This window comes from Dasypus novemcinctus, chromosome 12 (assembly GCF_030445035.2).
Source record: "Dasypus novemcinctus isolate mDasNov1 chromosome 12, mDasNov1.1.hap2, whole genome shotgun sequence".
Classification (NCBI taxonomy): Eukaryota; Metazoa; Chordata; class Mammalia; order Cingulata; family Dasypodidae; genus Dasypus; species Dasypus novemcinctus.
In genome coordinates, this window is record NC_080684.1 from 88,673,126 (window position 1) to 88,695,563 (window position 22,438).

General features: G+C 38.9%; 1 protein-coding gene and 1 non-coding gene across 9 annotated transcripts in view; both read left to right on the forward strand.

The window, feature by feature from the left end:
• TXNRD1 (thioredoxin reductase 1) overlaps positions 1-22,438 on the forward strand; it is a 120,596-nt gene that overhangs the window by 18,984 nt on the left and 79,174 nt on the right. For all 8 annotated transcript variants that reach the window (XM_071219039.1, XM_058308654.1, XM_058308655.2 and 5 more), the window contains 2 exons: positions 10,961-11,133; positions 16,909-16,969. In XM_071219039.1, coding sequence (XP_071075140.1) covers positions 16,930-16,969 — 40 coding nt within the window. In that variant the 5' untranslated portion in view covers positions 10,961-11,133; positions 16,909-16,929. The remainder of the gene's footprint in view (positions 1-10,960; positions 11,134-16,908; positions 16,970-22,438) is intronic.
• On the forward strand, positions 18,672-18,775 carry LOC111762139 (small nucleolar RNA U13). Its single transcript, XR_002795329.1, has one exon. It is a non-coding gene; the product is annotated as a small nucleolar RNA U13 (small nucleolar RNA).

Consider the following 22,438-nt stretch of genomic DNA (forward strand, 5'->3'; position numbering starts at 1 on the left):
TTGCCGTGTGTTCTTCTGTGTCTGCTTGCATTCTTCTCACGTGACACTGGGACCTGTATTGCTTTTTTGTTGCATCGTCTTGCTGCGTCAGCTCTCCGTGTGTGCGGCACCACTCCTCGGTGGGCTGCCCTTTTTTCAGGCGGAGCTGCTCTCCTTGCAGGGCACACTCCTTGTGTGTGGGACTCCCCTACACAGGGGACACCCCTGCATGGCATGGCACTCCTTGCGCGTGGCAGCACTGCACGTGGGCCAACTCACCACATGGGTCAGGAGGCCCTGGGTATAGAACCTGGACCCTCCATATGGTAGGCAGATGCTCTATCAGTTTAGCCACACTTTAATACCCACACTTTCTACTTGCCTTAGAACAGGGATCACAGCTGGTGTTTCTGCATGATGGAATTGGACTCAGAGGGGATCTCTTCTCACAAGACTTGCATGCTACTTTATTGGAATTGTAGTTGGTGCTGGGGTTTAAGATATATTTAGGGGATTTGAATCTCTGGACTGATAATATGACACCCAGGTCCAGAGCCTCAACAGACTTCAGCTCCTACACTTTGATTTATTGGACTTACCCCACTCAGCTATCATGGAGTTGAAGAAGGTCAACCACCACACCATGGAGCCCAGAGTGTCTACAACTGAAAGCAGGAGGAGTACATCCAGTATCCATGTGGAATCTAAAGCCCCCACTTGACATAGATGTGCAATGGACACAACCAATCCAATGTCCACAGAGAAAATGTGGAATGGGTGTGGGAAGGGTAGCCATGGTTGCTGCTGGGTTTGGGGAATGGGAGGAAGAGATGAGATGTGGAGGCGTTTTCGGGATGTGGAGTTATCCTGGGTGGTGCTTCACGGACAACTACGGGACATTGTAGATCCCCCCAGGGCCCACTGGATGGAACGTGGGAGAGTGTGGGCTATGATGTGGACCGTTGACTACGGGGTGCAGTGATGTTCAGAGATGTACTTACCCGGGTGCAATGGATGTGTCACGATGATGGGAGAGAGTGTTGCTGTGGGGTGAGTGGGGGGTGGGGGCGGTGGAGTTGATTGGGACCTCATATTTTTTTAATGTAATTTTAAAAAATAAATAAATAATTTTAATTAAAAAAAAAAAAAAGAACAGGGATCACATACTTTTTGGTCTCAAGGGGCCATGCAAGGGCATTGAGGGCACACAGAGGGAGCGGAGAGCAATGCTGGACCCAGCAGATGTTTAAGCAACAAGAGCAACATCAGATCTAACTATCCAAGGAGGAAAACTCATGCTTAATGTCAAGAGACAAACTGGCAAATATTCCATCTAATACATGAAAAGAGACAGGGGAGCCCTGGGAGCCCAGACTCTGGGGCCCAAGGCTTAGGGTCAAATTCCAACATGTCTATCTCCCAGCTGTGTGATCATGAGCAAATTACTAACCTCTCTGTGCCACTTTGTCTCCTCAAGGAAATTGAGGTCCCTACCAGTAGTCTTTTTTTAAAACTTTATCATAATAACATAGGTACAACTCAAAATTTCCCACTTTTACCACTTTGAAGTGTACAGTTCAGTTGTATTAATTATGTTTACAATATTGGTGTTACCATCACCCCATTTTCCATTGCCCAACTTTTTCAACATCAAGTCTTTTACTCACCCCTTATTAGATCTCATCCAGGATCATGTAGTACACTTAAATATCATTGTGTCTTTAGTTGCTCTTCTTTTTTTCCCTTCAAATTGTAGAGACATATACAACATGAACTTTTCCATCTCAACCACTCCAAGCTTATCATTCAGTGGGGTTAATCTTCTCACAATGTTGGGCTTCCTTTATTACCATCCATTACAAGAAATTTCCCAAATAAAAACCCTACACCCATTATGCACTAATATCCCATTGCCGCTCCCATCTTGCCCTGGTTAACCTGTGCTCTACTTTCTGTCCCTGTGAGTTTGCATATTATAGCTATGTTATATGAGTGAGAATCATACAATATCTGTCTCTTTGTGGCTGACTTATTTCGCTCAACATCATAATGTACTCAAGGTTCATCCATGTACAGTTTGCATCAGAAGTTCATTCCTCTTTAAGGATGATATTCCATTGTATGTATATACCACATTTTGTTTATTCATCATCTGTTGATTGGCATCTGTGCTGTTTCTGTCATTTGGTTATTATGAATAAGGCTACTATGAACCTTGTAGAAATATCTGTCAAGGGTTTGCTTTCACTTTTTTGGGGTATATACCTAGAAGTGGTATTGCCAGGTCATATGGTAGTTCTATGTTTAACTTTTTGAGGAGCAGCCGAACTGTTTTCCGCAGCAGCTGTACCACTTTGTAGTCCCACCAATATTGAATGAGTGTTCCTATTTCTCTACTTCCTTGCCTCAGCTGATTTGTATCACTGGGTTTAAGGTGAGTCCTCTTTTAGGCAGCATATGGATGTCTCATGTTTTTTTTATCCATTCTGTCAGCCTATGTCTTTTGGCTGAAGAATTTAATCCATTCACATTCAGTGATATTACTATAAATATATTGTTTACTTCCACCATTTTGTTCTTCAGTTTTTATATGTCATATTTTATTTTCATCTGTATTTTTACTCTCTTGATTATCCTTTCCACTATTCTTGTCCTCTAAACTCTCCTCTAAGCCTCTCTCTCCTGTCTTTTTCCTTCAGGCTGTAAGGCTCCCTTTAGTATTTTCTGCAAAGAGGTGTTCGTTTTTATGAACTCTCTTATGTTTGTTTGTGAATACTTTAAACTAACCTTCATATTTGAAGGACAGTTTTGCTGGATAAAGGACTTTTGACTGGCAGTTTTCCTTTTCAGTATCCTAATTGTATCATATCACTGTCTTCTTGCCTCCATGGTTTCTGATGAGAAATCTGCACTAAGTCTAACTCGGCAGCCCTTGTGTATGATGGTTTCCTTCTCTCTTCCTTGTCTCAGAATTTTGTGTTACTGGTGTTCTTTGATTCGTGGTTCAGTCTTTCTAGGTCTTTAGGATTGTCCCATGTTAGTTGCTCAATTCTGGGTCCTGAACCCAGTAACGGGTTGCAGACCCATTTCCAAGGGCCTTGGGGAGGGAGGCTGTAAATCCAGAATAAAATCTCTCCTATTTACTTTTAATTTCCTTATGTGCACTTCTTTGTCTGCCAGCATATGGTGCTCTTTGGAAACCCTCTCAGTTCAAAGCCTGGTCAATGTGATAGAGGATCCTGCCCTGAAAGTAAGAGCTTCCTAACTCAAACTTCTCTCAGAGGCAGTTCACAAACCTTTTCTAGCAGTCCTTTCCCTTTTCCCAGGTAGGAAATAATTCCACTCTGACTTGCAGATCCCCTGGGCCCCACGTTGGGTGCCAGATGTTGCAACCAACCCCACTCCACTCTGTGTCCTCAACAACCAGTTCTGGTCAGTAGAGAGGGGAACTTGAGAGGGTGGATCTCTTTAGTCCTGGATCTCTTTAGTCCTGAGCTGGCTCCCAAGGCAAACAATAGCGTGACCCCACTTGACCTGGAAGGGCTTGTGGGACACAGTAGACCAAATTTGTGGGTCAGAAGCTGAGTCAGGGAAGTGGATGTGGCTCAAGCAATTGGGCTTCTGCCTACCACATGGAAGGGCCCTGGTTTAGTTCTTGGTGCCTCCAAGAGAAGGTGAGCTGGTGCAGTGGGTGGATGCAGCGAGCTGGCATGGCAGGCAAGTGCGGTGAGCTAATGCAACAAGATGAGGCGGCAGACTTGGCCCAGTGGTTAGGGTGTCTGTCTACCAAATGGGAGGTCCGTGGTTCAAACCTTGGGCCTCCTTGACCCGTGTGCAGCTGGCCCATGCACAGTGCTGATGCGCACAAGGAGTGCTGTGCCACGCAGGGGTGTCCCCGCATAGGGGGAGCCCCACGTGCAAGGAGTGTGCCCCGTAAAGAGAACCACCCAGCGTGAAAGAAAGTTCAACCTGCCCAGGAATAACACCACACACATGGAGAGCTGACACAGCAAGATGATGCAACAAAAAAGAAACACAGATTCCCGTGTCGCTGACAACAACAGAAGCAGACAAAGAAGACCCAGCAAATAGACACAGAGAACAGACAACCGGGGTGAGGGGGGGGAAGGGAGAGAAATAAATAAATCTTTAAAGAAACAAACAAGATGATGCAACAATGAGAGACAAAACAGACCAGGAACTGAGGTGGCTCAGGTGATTGAATGCCTCTCTTCCACATGGGAAGTCCCAGTTTGGTTTCTGGTGCCTCCTAAAGAGAAGATGAGCAGACACACAACACAGCAAATGGACACAGAGAGCAGACAATGACTTCAAAACAACGAGGCGGTGGAGGAGTAGTAAATAATTAAAATAAATCTTAAAAAAAGAAAAACTTAGTCAGCATTAGGCTTTGTCCCTCTCTCTAAAAGTGAGGTGGGGGGAAGAGGCCAGCAGTTGCAGGTACAGCTTTTTAACCACAGTTTTGCTATTGCAATTCTTTCCTTTGCCCCTCTCTTTTCTGGGCTGTGTCCAGCCTTTCCCCAGTGTCCTAAACGCTAGTATTTTTTCCCAGGCTGTTTCTGCCTGTCCTCTAGCTATTTTTCTTGGAGAGACTAGAGTCTTTCTAGTCTGCCATTCTTCCGGAAGTCGTAATTACAATTTTGTCTGAGTTTTTCTGACTACCTGATTCTGAGCTCTTCTTGCAACATTTACCTAATAGATTTATTTGAATGCTCCTTCAAATTTTATTTATAATTGAGGGGGGAAACTTAGGAAACAATAAACTTATAAGAAAAAATATATTTGCTTTTTTTCCTAGAGATAGAATATAGAATTTATGGGAAAAAAATGTGAGGATTTTATTAGTTGAATATTCTCTTATTATTTATTAGGCCTATCTGTTCATTTATTTTGTTTATTTTATTTCAATTTTTGATAAATACTCTTCCCAGTAAAGTTATAGCTTCCCTTGATCACAGAAGATATTCCTTCCTTGTGATGAGTATTGGCCTCAGTACTGTGTATTGGGAAATACCTAGCTTAATAGTTGGGTGGTGCCCTTAGTGTAGATGTTATGTAAGGAATTGTCGCCTTTTAGAATCAGTCATCTTATGAAATCAAAAGAGTCAGTGAGGTATAATGGGAATCATGAGACTTGTGTGACAGCCTTGACTCCAATTCCAATTAATTACCTGTTTGGACCTTGGTTTCCTCATCAGGAGAATAAATAGGTTGGCCTAGTGCCCTTAATGTCTCTCCCATGCTGATATTCTGTGATTGTCTTTTCATGAGATATTACCTTATTTACCTTATTTCCACATTCCCTTCTAAAATAAAAAAAATAAGAGAAAATGAAGACCAAAGCATTAAATTTAAGTTTTTGAAGTATCATTGGTGAGGCTTTGTCATGTGTCATGTTGCCTTAGTTAAGTATTTCATTAGAATCACCAGTGGACATTTAAAATATATGCACGTGTGCATACAACGTACATACACACCCACACATTCATATATATGCATTTTTGGGCCCCATCCCTTGTGATTCTGATTCAGTAAGGCAAGGGCGAGACCTGGGAAATCTACATGATTCCACTGCAAATAAGTGTGAGAGCCCTACCTTAGATTACAAGTTTATGGAGGGCAGGTACAATAGGTATAGTCTAGTCTGGTATATTCTCCAACAAAGTCCCATTGGTCTTCTGAGATCCAGTAATTAATTGACACAGATTTCAGGGTTTCATTTTTTTTCCCCAAAAAAACCCAAAAGTTATTCTTCATGTTGCAGAGATAAGGAGATTTCTACATTCCTTTTTACTTTTCTTTCCATATTTTAAGTATTAGAAACACTTAAATGTCTGGTATATGAAAAACAGTCTCATTGTTGAAAACAAAGGAATCTTTGTCTAAGAAAGTTAAAAAGCACTGTTCATTTATTCAGAGTGCCTCCCCCACTTTGTTTTGGTAAAACAACAAAGAATTTATTTGGTGTCTTAGAATTGCAATTCAGGGAGCACAGATTCAGGTAACTACCCAAACTGTGTCCTGTCTTGGGGCTTTCAACCAAGGGTTTTTAAAGAAAAAGGTTATATAAGTTGTCTGTAAAGAATTATAATTGGTGGATATTTGGTGCTTTCCAGATGTCCTTCAAGTTAGACAGTTGAGTGATTTCTCTTTTCTCCTTTGTTTTAGCATATGATGTGGAAGCTCTATCATTTTTCATGGCCACAATTAATAATTCACTTTGACATTTTGTTTTTCCTTAAGAGATAGATGGTATAGTTTAATCCTGACTTTTCTTTTGAAAATTTCCCTGATCATTACTTGATTTAGTTTCTATTTGATGCCTGTATTATAGCAGAATCATATGGTTGTATAAAATAGAGCACAGGGGTGGAAAAGAGTGTCATGATATACCAGATATCTCTGATAAGAAATTTATGATAGCTTTTTTTCTTTTTTTGAGTTACTAGGGGCCAGGGATTGAACCCGGGACCTCCTATGTAGGAGGTGGGCACTCAACTGCTTGAGTCACATCTGCTCCCCTATAATAGCTTTTTAAAAGCCTTATTCAGAGAAGCGGATTTGGCTCAACCGATAGAGCATCCACCTACCACATGGGAGGTCTAGGATTCAAACCCAGGGCCTCCTGACCCATGTGGTGAACTGGCCCACGTGCAGTGCTGATGCATGCAAGGAGTGCTGTGCCACGCAGGGGTGTCCCCTGCGTAGGGGAGCCCCACGTGCAAGGAGTGTGCCCCATAAGAAGAGCCACCCAGTGCGAAAAATAGAGCAGCCTGCCCAGGGTTGGCACCAACCACACGGAGAGCTGACATAGCAAGATGACACAACTAAAGAGACACAGATTCCCGGTGCCGCTGACAAGAATACAAGTGGACACAGAAGAACACACAGTGAATGGACACAGAGCAGACAACGGGGGGGGGGGGGGGGGGGGGGAAGAAGGGGAGAGAAATAAATAAAAAAAATAAAAAATCTTTAAATGCCTTATTCAATAAACAAGTTACAGAACACAATGTGGGATTAGAATAAAAATGTTTACTTTAAATGTTCATGGGAATGGAAAGATTAGAGTAGAATATTGACAATTTATAGTGTTAATAGCTTACTTCAGGAGTAAGAAATAAGGGCTTAGAGATAGAAGTGAGCATGTGATGTTTGTGGGTTGGTGAAGAAAATAACCAACTGAAAAAAAAAATTGAAAGCAGGACATAAAAATCTCTTGGGTGTTTTTAGCTACTGAAGAAGATATTCAGGATGCCAGTTCAGGATGACATAGGTTCAGTTATCACACTATCTAATGAAATAAGAATAGTTAATTCTGATTTTCACTTAGGTAAAAGAGGGTGTTTGAAGAAAGTGTTGGGGGAGGGTATTACCAAAGTAGGAAAATAAACCTTCTTCTAAATATTATCCTGAAGATTCAGGAGCCTAATCCTCCTAAATTAAGTTATAAATTCAGAGTATTCAATGCAGTTTCAGTTCAAATAGCAATAGTATAATATATGTGTGGAATTGAATATGAGGAGCAAAGAGTATGAGAGAAGAATTCAGAGTACTTCATAAAAAGAAAAGATATAATAATTGCTCAGAAAAATCCTGAAAAAGCAGAAACTCTAGTAATATATTATTAAGGCCATGGAAATTTTTTCAAAAGGCTGCAGGACTAGTATTCTATACTGGTTCTGTACAGTGAAAATAGAAAATTGGAGCACATTCTAGAAATAGATCTAAACACAACATGGGAATTTGGTAGATGAAAAAGATAATGTGGAGAAGATTGATTGTTCAATAAATGGTATTATGACAGATAACCTTTAAAAAAATAAGCTAGATTCTTCAATTATTACATCAAATAAATATTATATTCTGGGTAAATCAAAGTTTAGTTGAATTCATAATAATATATAAAGATTTTTTAAAAAGCAATAATAAGATATAGGGGAGCAGGTGTGGTTCAGCGATTGAGTGTCTACTTCTCATGTATTAGGTTCAATCTCCAGTACTTCCAAAAAAAAAAAAAAGATTTAAATTTAAATATATAAATGGGCAAAGAACATGAGCAGGCAATTCACAGGAAAGCAAATATAACAACTAGTAAACGCCGGGGAGCACTTTGGCTCACACGGTTAAGCGCCTGCTTCCCACAAGGGAGGTCCCGGATTTGGTTCCCGATGCCTCCTGAAAAAACAAAAAGGCAGCAGGCAGAACAAATAATAAAACCAACTCAGGGAAGCCAGTGAGGTTCAATGGTGGAGTCACGGCTTTCCACATATGAGGTCCTGTGTTCAATCCCCAGCCCCTGGTACCTGAAAAAAAAAATTGCCCTATTTGTTGAATCTAAGATGTCATTAATTAGAAGTATCCCAATTTCAGATGTATAAAAATATGAAAACGTGTATCTTTGAATTGACAAATTATAGAAATTTATAATGTTGGTCCAAATGTGAGTGGGTAGGTTATCTCATACTGTTGGCAGGAGTGTAAATTGCTGCATCTTTTTTGTAGAGCAATGGTGATACTTACCAAACTTTTAAATGTAAATATTCTTTGATATAAGAATTCCACTACTGGCATTTGTCTTAATCATATCTTTGCACATTGATATGAGTATAAAGATTACCATTACAGCATTATCTCTATTAGTAAAAATAACAGAAATAAGCTAAATATCTACCAATAAGAGACAAGTTAAATTATGGTAGAATCAAATTTTAAAATAACATGCAGCCATTGAAAATAATGAAGTAGTTTTATATGTATTGACATGGAAAGGCATCTAAGACAAAGTGAAAAGGGGATATTGCAGAAAGTAGGTTGTACATTGTCAGCATTCAAATATTTGACTTTATGATATTCTGTTGTGTCAAGTATAAATACACATACATAATTATGTAGTTGCATAGAAAATTACTAGATGAATATATAGGAAACTATTGATAAACTGAAGGGGGTAATGGAAATGGGAAATCAAGGAGGATAATACTTCCATTTTTCTTTTAATATCCTTCTATATTATTTGAATTACTTGCTTTACTTTAAAATTAGACCATTGACTTGTACACTTAAAATGGCTAAATTCTATGATATGTGAATTATATCTCAATAAAACTTTTTAAAAAATTTCTAACATTGTTTTCAAGTGAATACAAATACATAGAAAGTGAATGAAGCATGTAGTTTACTCAGTTTGGGAAACTAAGCAAGATACTGATTTAGGGAAGCAGATGCAGCTCAAGTGATAAAGCCTCCGCCTACTATGTGGGAGGACCAGGGTTCGATCTCTGGGGCCTCCTTGTGAAAAAGAAGAAGAAAAAGCATGCCTGCATGGTGAGCAGTGCCCCCATGGCAAGCTGAGTGCCTGCATGGTGAGCTGAGTGCCCACGTGAGTGCCTGTGTGTCGAGTGAGTGCCTACACAGCAAGCCAGTGCCCATGTGGTGAGCCAAGTGCCTGGACAGTGAGCTGAGTGCCCGTGCAAGTGAGTCATGCAGCAAAATGATGACTCAACAAAAGAGACAAGGGGGAGAGACAAGGTGAAGCACAGCAGAAACCAGGTGAGGTGGTGCAGCTGACAGAGAACCTCTCTCCATTTCGGAGGCCCCCAGGATTGAATCCCAGTGAATCCTAAAGGAGAAAAAATGAGAAGACAAAAAGAGAAATAGGTATAGAAGATCACACAGCAAATGGACACAGACAGTTAAAACAGCAGGGCAAGGGGAAGAGGGGAATAAATATATAATAAATAAATAAGATACTGATTTTGCAGCTCACTAGATGTAATTTGTGTTTTAAATTGTTTTGAAGTGAATACATGTACATAAAAGTAACAAAACAAATATTTCCCTCAGTTTTTGAAAACAGTAAGATACCGATTTCATAGGTCACTAGATGCAACTTGTGCTTTTACATTAAAACTCTTCTTAAGAAAGCTTTAGAGAATGATAAACTAGGTTTGAATCCTGTCTCATCTTCATGGCTTACTGTAAGCTGTGCAACCTTTGGGAAATTGCCTAACCTCTCTGAATTTGTTTTCTTATTTGTAAAATGTGGTAGTGGTAATATCTGTCTAATTGTACTATAGGAATTAAATAAGATAATGCTTGCAAACAATTCCCTGAATAGTTTTGGGTAAACACAGATGTCAACTATGAAAATGATGAGGAGATTGAAGAAGTGCAGATAGATCTTGGATAAGTAGAAATGAGAGGAAATCACTTAACAAGGAATATGGGTCTATTGAACATAGTTTGTTTGTAGGCCTTGAAGAAGGTAGCTAGTTCAAAAAATTTACAAGCCAGAGGTAGCAATCTTCGTGGTTTTGATTGGTGATGATGCTCAGGATGACAGTGTTGTCATGAGGGCATAGCATACCACTAAGCTGAATCATGTTTGTCATGGGGGCCAGTTGGGCCATAGCCAGCCTGGGTAGGGAACAGAGAAACTAAAGATAGTATATTTTGGAAATCTGCTGGGTCTGTGAACTGAAAAATCCTGTGTATGCTTATTCAGGAGTTAGTTGGACAAAAAAAGTGTATGCCTTGGTTTAAATTGATTGACTCTATGGCTCTGAGCAGGGTTGTGTGAGAAGAGGACATCCTGTCTGATCTTTGGCCTCTTTGCATTTTAAATAAGGGTAGAATTACAGGTGAGGTAAAATGTATTGAGAATCTGTTATTCTCCCACTTCTAGGGAAGTTTGAGACTATTGCTTAAAATTTGTTAGGATGCCCTGAAACTAATCTTGAATATGACAATCTGAGTTGGGAATATTGAGTGAGTTGCCGAAGTCTTGAATCAAATGACTGAACTAAAAATATAATCTGTGCTTGAGTTCTTCCTCAGATTCCTTATTCTGGCCCTTTGGGCTAAAATTGTCAGGCTTTTAAAGTGAGCCTAATCTTAGAAAATGTGTCATCATGTTTTCCTTTCTGATAATTACCATCTTTGTTTCTATTACTTCTAGCTAAGGATCATCACCCTAGCCAAACTTTGCCAGAAAACACATTCACTGGTGTGAGGGGCCCTTTGGGATCCACCAGTGTGGCTAATGCAGACCCCGTGGCCCAGCTGCAGGCCTATATAAAAAGCCACCCTGTGGTCATCTTCAGTAAGTCCACGTGCCAACACTGTCCTGAGGTAAGACTTCAACCTGAAGGGGTGGTGAAAAAGTCTTTAATGTAGAAATGACAGGCTTCTACTTTAGGATCTCACCTTAAGCAGGTATATTTGTAGGTGTAACTTGCTTCAGAGTAACTGGAGAGTGTTGATTTGAGAACAAAATATTATTTGAATAATCTTTTTGAATTTTTGCCACATACTAGGTTTTTTTTCAGGTAGTCAATGTCAGGAAAGGTTAGGTTCAGGGAGTTGCCAGACCAGTTCTGATTTGTTTCTCTTTTAGGCATGTCTGTAGGGAATATGTCATAAAGAGCTGTTACTTAGGGGACTCCTAAATTTTAGTAAGTGTCTCTTTTTGCTCTGGTTTAATATAGGGAAAGTGAGTGAGCAAAGAATAAACTGTACTCCCTACTTAGTTCTTAATTTTAGATGATCAGAGAGAAAAGGTTAGTGAACATAACCATGGGAGGAGAGGTTTAGTCTGCTCTAAATTAACCACAGAATGAGGGTGAGCACTGATAGAAAACCTGATCTAGTACTTTACAGGAGGGCATTTAAATGTCACTGAAGTTTAGCTTTAAATTATACTCTATACAGCTCTAGGCTGAGACAGGCTGAACTCTTTTTTTTTTTTCCTGTGTGTGTGCTCTTTTTTTCCAAAGAAGTAAAATGGGAAGGTAGGCAAGTAGAGGAAACAGAATAGATAGAATTGTTAATCTCTTTTTTTAACTCTAACGTGAGCATATCCTGCATTGTTGCCCCCTTGAGTGTCATCCCTATCAATGCTAGTAGTGTCTTTTGTGTAGAACATCCTGTCGGTGGTAGGGATGCAAAAATATAAGAGACACAATACCCATCCTGGGGCTTAATCAAACTGAAAGTCAGAACATAGGCTTAAAAAGAAAAATGATTGGAGATAACCCAGGCTAAATTTTAAATGATTAGTACTGGATATTAGAAATCTAATTGCAGTGTAATTCTTGGTTTCTGGGGCCTTGGTTAACTAGCTCTGGTAATCTTGTCTCCTTTTGATACTCTCCTCACCCCTTTTTAATCTTTAAAAAGAAGGACTTGGACTAGTTGAGATTCTTTTTACCTCTGAAATTGTATGATGGTCTAATCTTTTATGGTACCAAATAATGTTTAAGAGTCTAGAATCTGAAATCAGAATTTGGATTCTGGCTCTGTGATTTATTAGCCTTGTGACCTTGGTTAAGTTATTGACCTGTTGTGCTTTAGTTTCCTCATCTGTGAAATGTAGATAATGATAGTACCTATCTCATAAGTTTGTTGTGAGGATTAAATAAGTTAATATTTATAAAACCCGTAGAACATGCCTGACACATAAAGTAAATGCTGACTTAAAAGCATGGATGCTCAGTGATTGAGCACCTGCCTCCCATGTGCAAGGTCCCAAATTCAATCCCCAGTACCATCTTAAAACAAAACAAAACAAATCAAAACATGGGATGGTAATCTTCCTTCCATCGGTACTGAGGTTGGGTTAAATAGCAGTGAACAAATATCTAACTTTATTTCAATGATAATTAATCATACCAGTGGTTACTTTTTATAGTCAGGCTCTCCAGTTCGAAGTGCCATATTCAAGATGGTATGGAATACTTGAGTTAGAAGTATTGGGTTCTAATTCTGTAAATCTTAATTTCCTCAACAATAAAATAAGGATACCAACAGCACCTTATCTACTATACTTGTTAAATGTGCAGTTTTATTATGAGGGCCAAATGATTTCAAGTCTACATGAAAGCCCCTGGAAGTCTGCAGTATTCTATTCAATTAATAATAGCTACCATTTGAGTGCCCCCATGTCTAGGCACTGTTCAGTCACACTGTTTATATTTTAAAATATTATTAAAGGAATGGAAAATTCTCATTTGACCCTGACCTAGTTTTGCAATGAAGGATTAGGCTAGTGGCCAGATTTGCTACTAGTGAAAGTTAGATTCTGGGTGTGTGCCCAGCAATCCCAGGTCTCTTGGACCTGAAATTACTCTTATCCCATGACTTCTAATTCCCTCATTTCCCAGCTCTTGCCTGCCTCTAAAAAGGCAAACCCTACTTTATTTTGTTTTATTTCATTTTCCCAGTTTTACTTTACTAAGTCTACCTGGCAATGAAGTACTTGCCCTATAAAACTTGTATTAGCTAGTTGCATACTTATTTTATTAAAATGTAGTTATTCAGGGAGTGGATATGGCTCAAGTGGTTGAGCACCGGCTTCCCACATATGTGGTCCCAGGTTCAATCCTCAGCCACTTTGCCTCAAAAAAAAAAAAAGTAGTTATTCTGGCAACATTATTTAATGTTGCTAGCTAACTAATTCCTTGGTATGCCAGGTCTTCTGGACAAATATACTCTAGTTTTACCTTGGCAAATACCAATTCCTTAGCTTTTCTGACCATATAAACTGTTTCAGATGTGTGCCAAATAATATGTAAATTAATTTTCAAAGGCTTTAGGCTCATTCTTGGTTAGGTATCTCTCCTGGTAAAAAGAGTGGATTTTTTATGCAGAGGTGCAACTTAAACATTTGGCTGTTCACATTTATTTTTTTTTAATTACCTTGAAGTAGAATATTCCTTATTATTTACTTATATTTTGATTTTATCATCTCAATTAAGAATGTGGTGTGAGTAAAGCAGAATGAAGAAACTTCATTTTTATACTTATACTGGATCTGATTAATGTATATTTTTCTCTGGGATGAGTAATATAATTTGTATTAATTCAAGTTGAGAAATGTCCACAAGGTAATTAACTTCCACATAAAGTTAGTTTCCTACTTGTTTCATAATACACTACCTTATGTGTTTTGAATACATATCACAGTGAAGATTAGGTTTTGAAGTGCAAAAATAAATGCACTCTACCTTTTCAGAAAATGTGATATTTGTTTCTAATGACAACTTCAGTTAAAGGTCAGAAGTGTGCAATTGGAATTAGCAAATGATGTCGCATTAAAGCTTCTCTTTTGCTTCATATCTCCATCCATTGCCATTTCTCATGTGTTTCAGGCAAAGTTTACCATTGTCTACTTTTATCAATAAGAAGACTCTAGAAACTGGCACATCTGACATTACGTGCAGATCTTTAATCTTGTACTTTGGAGCAATGCTAAAGTTTAATAAGAGTTAAAAAAAAAAAACTAAAAAAAGCAATTTCTTGAAGTGGGATCATGTCTATTCTGGGAATCTAAAAAGTATATTTTCTACATTCATTATCAAAAAAATTTTAAGCAATTATCACATTTTGATAATCATTTTTAGGAGCTGCTTTTAGGATTTACTCTCTAAACTTGGAAAACTTGTTTCTTTGTAACAAATCATAAATAATTTATTTCTAAAACTTAAGTGGTTAAGGAAGAGTTTGATTTCATATGTGTATGAACTTTTTATTTTCAGCTTAAGAAAATGAGTATTAGAATATGAATTAACTTTTGTCCAGGTGGTTTCCTAATTATAGCTTTCCTTGCCTTTTTTTAAAAATTGTTCCTCTTAACCTGTCATCCTTCTAAGAGTTCTTTTTATTTTTTCAAAGATTTATTTTATTTATTTATTCCCCTCCCTCCTTGTTGTTTATGCTTGCTTTCTGCTCTCTGTGTCCATTTCCTGTGTGCTGTGTGTCTGCTTGTATTTTCTTTAGGAGGCACCAGACTGAACCTGGGACCTTGCATATAGGAAAGAGATGCTCAATCAGTTGAGCTACCTCAGCTCCTTGCTTTGTTGTGTCTTTCTTTGTCTTTCCTCCTTGTGTCTCCTTGTTGCATCATCTTGTGTAAGCTCACTGTGCCAGCCCACCATGCTTACTTGTCTTCTCCAGGAGGTACCAGGAACTGAACCTGGGACTTCCCATGTGGTAAGCGGGAGCTCAGTCACTGAAGCCACATCCGCTTCCCAAGTTCTTTTTATTTTTTTTTAATTAAAAAAATTTTTTAAAAAGATTTATTTATTTATTTCTCTCCCCTTCCTCCCACCCCTCACCCCGGTTGTCTGCTTTCAGTGTCCATTCGCTGCGTCTTCTTCTTTGTCAGCTTCTGTTGTCAGCGGCACGGGAATCTGTGTTTCTTTTTATTGCGTCATCCTGTTGTGTCAGCTCTCCATGTGGGTGGTGCCATTCTTAGGCAGGCTGCACTTTCCTTCACGCTGGGCAGCTCTCCCCACAGGGCGCACTCCCTGCGCGTGGGGCTCCCCTACATGGGGGACACCCCTGCGTGGCAGGACGCTCCTTGCGTGTATCAGCACTGCTCATGGGCCAGCTCCACACGGGTCAAGGAGGCCCGGGGTTTGAACCGCGGACCTCCCATGTGGTAGACGGACCCCTTAACCACTGGGCCAAGTTCGCTTCCCCTGAGTTCTATTTATATGCATGTTGCCTGGGAGTACTGAATTCAGAGTGGAGTTTAAGTGTCTATTCAAAGGAGAATTTAGAGGCAGACCATTGAGGTCACATGAATGAACCTCCCATTTAAGTCAAAATGATGTATTTGGTTCTATTGAAATAAAAGAAATCTTTCAGTGTACTTGTGTACAATGGGAAATCTACTGTTTTAAGGTTAAATTTAGAATGGGGCAAGAATATAGTATCTCGATTGATCATTTCTGTAAACTTCTGGCTACCCTGGCCTTTTATTTTTATTTTTTTAAAGATTTATTTTATCTGTTTCTCTCTCCCAACCCCCCTGTTGTTTGCACTTGCTGTGTCCATTTGTCTTCTTTGTTTCTGGGACCTCCGATGTGGGAGGGAGGCACTTAAATGCTTAAGCCACTTCTGGTCCCTGCTCTGTTGTGTCTCTCATTATGTTTTTCCTCTTGTGTCTCTTGTTGTGTCATCTTGTCACGTCAACTCACCATCTTGCTAGTCCTCTTTAGGAGGCACCGGAACCTCTGCTTCCTGCTTTGTTCTGTCTTTCATTATGTTTTTCTTCTTCTGTCTCTTGTTGCATACTCTTGCTGTGTCAGCTTGCCATGCCTACCCATCGCGCCAGTTCTTCTTTAGGAGGCACTGGAAACTGAACCAGGGACCTCCCATGTGGTAGGCTGGAGCCCAAACACTTGAGCCACGTATGCTTCCCAACCCTGGCCTTTTAAATGGTATTGTATAAACTGGAGGAATGTGTTTCTAAACTTTCCTAAAGAATTGATGACACTGTTTGTATCTTGTATATTAATGGCATTTTAAAAATTCTCTTTTTTCAGACTTAAATGTTATTTAGTTTTATAAATTTGGGAGAAATACTTTTTATCTATGAATTAAAATTTTGTTTTTACTGGAATCATTTTTATAATCTTGAGCATATGTTTTTTGTAACTGATTTGTTGGTTAAAGGTTATTTGGTCAAAAAATAAACAATACTTTGACTATTATAAAGTGTGTTTTCCCCATAGTCTTTTCATAATGTTTTGTAATCATTAAGTATTCCTGTACATTTTATTTATTTATTTATTTTTTTCTGTATCTTTTAAAACATGGTTAATATTAAACCCATTTTATGGTGGGGTAGACTGAGTCACTAAACATGTAAAATATATTTTATGAAAAAATACAGGGCAATCCTTGACAATAGAGTAAGAATCAAGAAACTTCAAATACCCTTTCAAATATCATTATTGTCAACAGGCAGAATCTTGTGGGTTACATAAATATGAACTGGAAAATTTTAAAAGGGGAAGGCTGGTTGAGGCTGAAAGTAACATGGTTGGGAAAGAGACTGTCTTGTTGGTTATAAGCATTTGATTTTTTGTCATTCTTTCTCATATTTTTTAACTCCTCCAGGTAAAGAAGTTATTTAAGTCTATGTGTGTTCCTTATTTTGTGCTCGAATTTGATAAAGCAGGTAAGATTCTATTTAATATGTAAATTATATCTGTTGACTGGAGATTTTATTTAATCTGTTCTCTCTGGCTTTAATTTTGCTTCCTTAAGGTTTTTTATTTAGTTAGCGCTTACTACTTGGTTTCCTTTTTTCATGATTTAGGTGGGGTACTCCCCTGGGATTAATCATAATTTACCTTTATTCTTTTCCTAGTTTATTGATATTATTGTTGTTGAAATAATTCTTCTGATTAATCTTTATTTTTTAAGATTTATTTTATTTCTCCCCACCCCTTTGTTGTTTTGCATTTGCTGTGTCTGTCTATATTCCTTGTTTCTTTGGGAGGCACCGGGAGCCAAACCCAAGAACTCTGATGTGAGAGGGAGGTGCCTAATCACTTGAGCCACCTCCACTCCCTGCTTTGTTGTGTCCCTCATTATGTTTCCCTCCGTGTGTCTTTTGTTGCGTCATCTTGTTGTGTAAGCTTTCTGCACCTGCCTGTTACACCAGCTTGCTGTCTTCTTTAGGAGGCACTGGGAACCAAATCCGGGACTTCCAATGTGGTAAGCAGGAGCTTGATTGCTTGAGCCATATCCGCTTCCCATATCTGATTAACCTTGAGTTTGGTTACATGTACATTATTTGCTTGTTTTATGGTAACGCTATTATTTTTGCCAATTTGTTTCCTTTCCACATGCAAAATAATATCAAATAATGTTTGAATTAAATATAAATTGAGATACATTCAGGAATTTGGCAGGAACATATAAAGACCGGAAAGGTGCATAAGCCATGAAAGGAGCCACTAGGAAGTAGTTGGGCAGCTGGCGATTCTGGGAAAAGAAAGCCACTTCCTAGGACCATGGTACTAATGTGTTTTTCCATGAGCTAGAAAAACCTCAAAGAGGGAGACTGAGAGGTGATTATAAAGGGGTAGAATTTTTGTTGTTGTTGTTGTTTATTGGAATAATGAAATGCTCTAATAATGATAGAAGTGATGAATGAACAGCTATGTGATTATACCTAATACCATTGATTATGCACTTTGTATAGATTGTATGCTTTATGAATATCTATTGATAAATTTTTTTTTAAAGATTTAAAAAAATTTTTATTTCTCTCCCTTCCCCTCCCCTGCCCCCTGCTGTTGTCTGCTCTCTGTATCTGTCTGTTCTTCTGTGTCCACTTGTAATCTTGTCAGTGGCACCAGGAATTTGTGTCTCTTTTTTGTTACGTCATCTTGCTGCATCAGCTGTCCATGTGTGCAACGCCACTCCTGGGCAGGCTGCACTTTTTTCTCATGGGGTGGTTCTCCTTGCAGGGTGTACTCCTTGCATATGGGGTTCCCCTATGCAGGGGACACCCCTGCATGGCATGGCACTCCTTGTGCTCATCAGCACTGCACATGGGCCAGCTCACTACATGGGTCAGGAGGCCCTGGGTTTGAACCCTGAACCTCCCATATGACAGACAGATAGATGCTCTATCAGTTGAGCCAAATCCACTTCCCTCTATTGATAAAATTGATTTTAAAAATCCCAATGGCTCATCAGTCAAACATTATTAACAATTTAATCAAGAGTCCAGCACCATCATACCTACTGGAAGAAGTAGGCTCCTCTAGATCAGGAACCAGAAGTGATCTTGTTGTCTGGTAGCCTGGGAAAGGCAGAATCCTGGGCATTTACAGAGTCTCAGCCTAATCTCCAAAGGAATAAAACAGATCCTTTTGTGGTTCATAAGCATGATGAATGGGTATTCATGTGTTTGTGTGAGATGTGCCTCCCTTAAACCATGTTATGATGTTGGCACATTACCCATCTGACATGGGGGAAAATTAATAAAACAACATAGAAGGGATTCAGCTAGAGAGAAAAAGATATATGGTAATTGTGATATGTGAGTAATTGGCATAGTAAGTATATTTCTGGAGTCGGGGGAAGGAGGTAGTTATATGGGATAAAGATATCATTTGATCCTTCTAAAGACAAATTTCCTGAGTGGGAGTCAAATAATAGCTCCCATTTATTGAGTGTCTACTGTTTAGTGGGCACTATACTGTCTTTGCATCCAGAGTCCCTAATCCTCACAAGAACTCTCCAAGAGGCATATTTTCCCCTTTCTACAGATGGAGAAATTGAATCCCATTGAAGTCAAATAACTTCCTTAAGGTAATATAAGTAGTGGACTGTAATTTAGACACGTGCCTGTCTAATTCCAAAGTCTTATATTCTTTCCAATATACTTTTGTCTGTCACTCCTAACATCACCTTTTTATTCCTCCATCAAGGAAAGCCCTTGCTCCTAAATACTGGTAGTATATGAAAGGAAATACCAATAATTAAAATTTTATCTGGACCAAATTTTAAAAATATAAGTATTCACACAATAACCAAAGGAATATCAAATTCCCCACCTGGGAAGCTCTACCAAATTCTCTAATGGATCAGTAAGAATCCCCCAAGTACAGGGGCAATGACTAGTGAAGGAGGATGGTCCATTGATGGGCCCTTGATATTGATGACTGTGCATATGAACCTTTACTCTTGAAATTGAAACTTAGCCAAGTATTATAGGGTACCTAAGAGTTGCCTCCTAGGAGCCTCCTTGTTGCTCAAATGTGGCCTCTCTCTAAACCAAACTTAGCATATAAATACATTACCTTCCCCTCAGCATGGGACATGACTCCCAGGGATGAGCCTTCCTGGCATTGAGGGATTACTACCAAGCAACAACCAGCAGTTCAGCTGAGAAAAGACCTTGACCAAAAGGGGGCAAAGGTAAAGACAAATGAGTTTATATGGCTTAGAGACTTCAAAGTGAGTCGGAAGGTCATTCCAGAGATTATGCTTATGCACGTCCCTGCAGGATCTGTTTGACTGCCATAGTAGATACTACCCCAAATAGTGGGGCTCCTGAGGGCTCTGGAGACATTCAGACACTATAGTCAGGGCAGATAGTTCAGGACTTTGGCACCCTGCCAGTGGGCCCTACTTTGGAATCTATGCTCCCCAAAGTGACAGAGTTGGACTCAGTTGTGATTTCCCTAAACATGGCTCTTCTGTCTTCTATTTGAACCTATAATTAGTGCTAGAATTGATAGGTATACATCCAAGAGACTAAAATCTTTGGGCTGTCCATGTGCCAGCTGGGCCCTGAATCTCAACAGAGATTCTCCAATTCATTGGTCTCACCCAGGACAACTAACATGGAGGTGATGATGGACAATTGCCATACCAAGGAATCTAGAGAGTCTACAACTGCAAGCAAGAGAATATCATCCATCAGCCTAATGGGATGACAGCCCCCTCTCAGTTAGAGGTGGAATGGACATCACTATTCCAGAATCCTCAGGATTAGAAAATGAACTATGGACTAAAGTAGACTAACTTTATATATATTATATATTCTACTATAGACTTATTGTGATTCTAACAATGGAAAAAATGATATCATTGATGTGGAGGCAGTGGCTGCTGGAGGTTATGAGGGCAGGGAGAGGGAAAAACAGGTGTAATAAGGGGGCATTTTTGGGACTTGGGAATTGTCATGAATGACATTACAACAACAGTTACAGGCCATTATAAATCTTGCCATAACCTACAGAATTAAGTGGGAGAAAGTATACACTACAATGTAAACTTTAATCTACACTTAGTAGCAATGCTCCAAAATGTGTTCATCAATTGCAATAAGTGTACATCACTAATGAAAGATGTTGTTAATATGGGAAAATGTGGGAGGTGTGGGGAGCGGGTCAAATGGAAATCCCCTGTACTTTTTATGTGACATTTGTATAATCTAAGTATCCCCCAAAATGTTAAAATGAGCCATCACTTCAATGAAAAACAACTGACAGTATTTGTTGCCAATGATAAAATTTGAGCTTTCAAGTGAAAATTAGAATTTTGCAAGTTGTGTCTGTCATGTGAGCTCAACAGCTTCTCAATACTTAAAAGACTTTTCTGATGAGATTGGTGGTAATATTTATGAATGTAATTCTTTGAATACTGTATATTGAAACAGTTCAACATAGGGAAGATCTGCATAATTCAGTAAATATTTTCCAAATGATGAGTGTATGATGTTACAAAATCATGCATGGGTAAAAGAGCCACTCAAGTATAAGAACAATGGATTTTAATGTAAGAGCTCATTGATAGAGTATCAGATTCCACATTGCAATTAACTTTTAAGAAACTATCTCTTGTTGAGTTTTGGTATAGTATCTAAAAAACAATATCCATAATTGTCTGAAAAATCTATTAAATATTTGTCCCTATTAAGTAATTTCCAACAACTTATCTGTGTGAGGCTGGATTTTCCTCATATACTTCAACCAAAACAACATAACACAACAAATTGAATACAGAAGCAAATATGAGAATCTCATTGTCTTCTATTAAGCCAGACACTTAAAAGATAGCAAACATGTAAAAGCAATGCTGATATTCTCAGCATCTTATTAATTATTAATTCTCAACACCATTATTAATTTTAAGAGAATTAATAAATTTTTAAAAAATGTTTTAATTTTTAATGTGGCAAATATTGATAGCTATAACTCACATAAACAAAAGTTCTTTTGGATCCTGTATAATTATTTACAATAAAGGGGTACTAAGACCAAAAAGAATTTGATCCCTGTTCTAAGACAAGTAGGAAGTGTGGGTATTGATCTACACATGTTTGATACTGTGAGATTTACTTGTCCTCAACATAGGAAGAACACCATTCCACATGTGTCAGGCTTCAAAAGTCAGCCACACAGGAGAGATAAATCATCTGGTTGATGAGTTCAAGAAGCTTGTAATTAAGGAGCTAGAACTATTGGTTTCATGAGTGAACAGCTTCTTTATCTGTTTCTGCTTGGCTCCATGAAGAACTCTCCTGTAGGCATGATTTTCACAGTTTCTGAATCATAGTAGGTACTCAAAGAGCCCAAGGATGCAATTAGTAGGCAGGGATATTTGGATAGAATCTTTTGGTACATTTATTCATTCAGCATATTTATTGAGTGCTGACTGTGTGCCAGACACTATAAACATTGAAACCATAGTAGCGAACTCGGCAGGTGTGCTCCTGCTCTTATGGATTTAGGCTCACTTGTTTCTCTCTAGCATATATCCTTTATTTTCTGTTAGATTTTGGGGCCTGTGGCAGCCAGTGCCATGTGCCACCTAACTGGATTAGTAATAGAGTGGAAGCACAGTGAGTTCCTGTGTTTGCAATAGAATCATCACTCAAACAAAATAAAGAAGGGCAGCTGTGCTGCCAGGGAAACTCCATCTACCCTGACATTTTCTTCTTCCTTCCTTTTGGCTGTATTTTGGATCAGTCTGTATAAATAAAGGTTATTTTTGTAGAGCAAGTATTGAGGTCAACTCAGATCTACTGAGATTAGTACTGGGGAAAAGAGCCCAACACCAGGAAGGCATAGCATTAATGTGTGGGAGGGCAATGGCAATAGTCATAAATGCTATCCTCCCT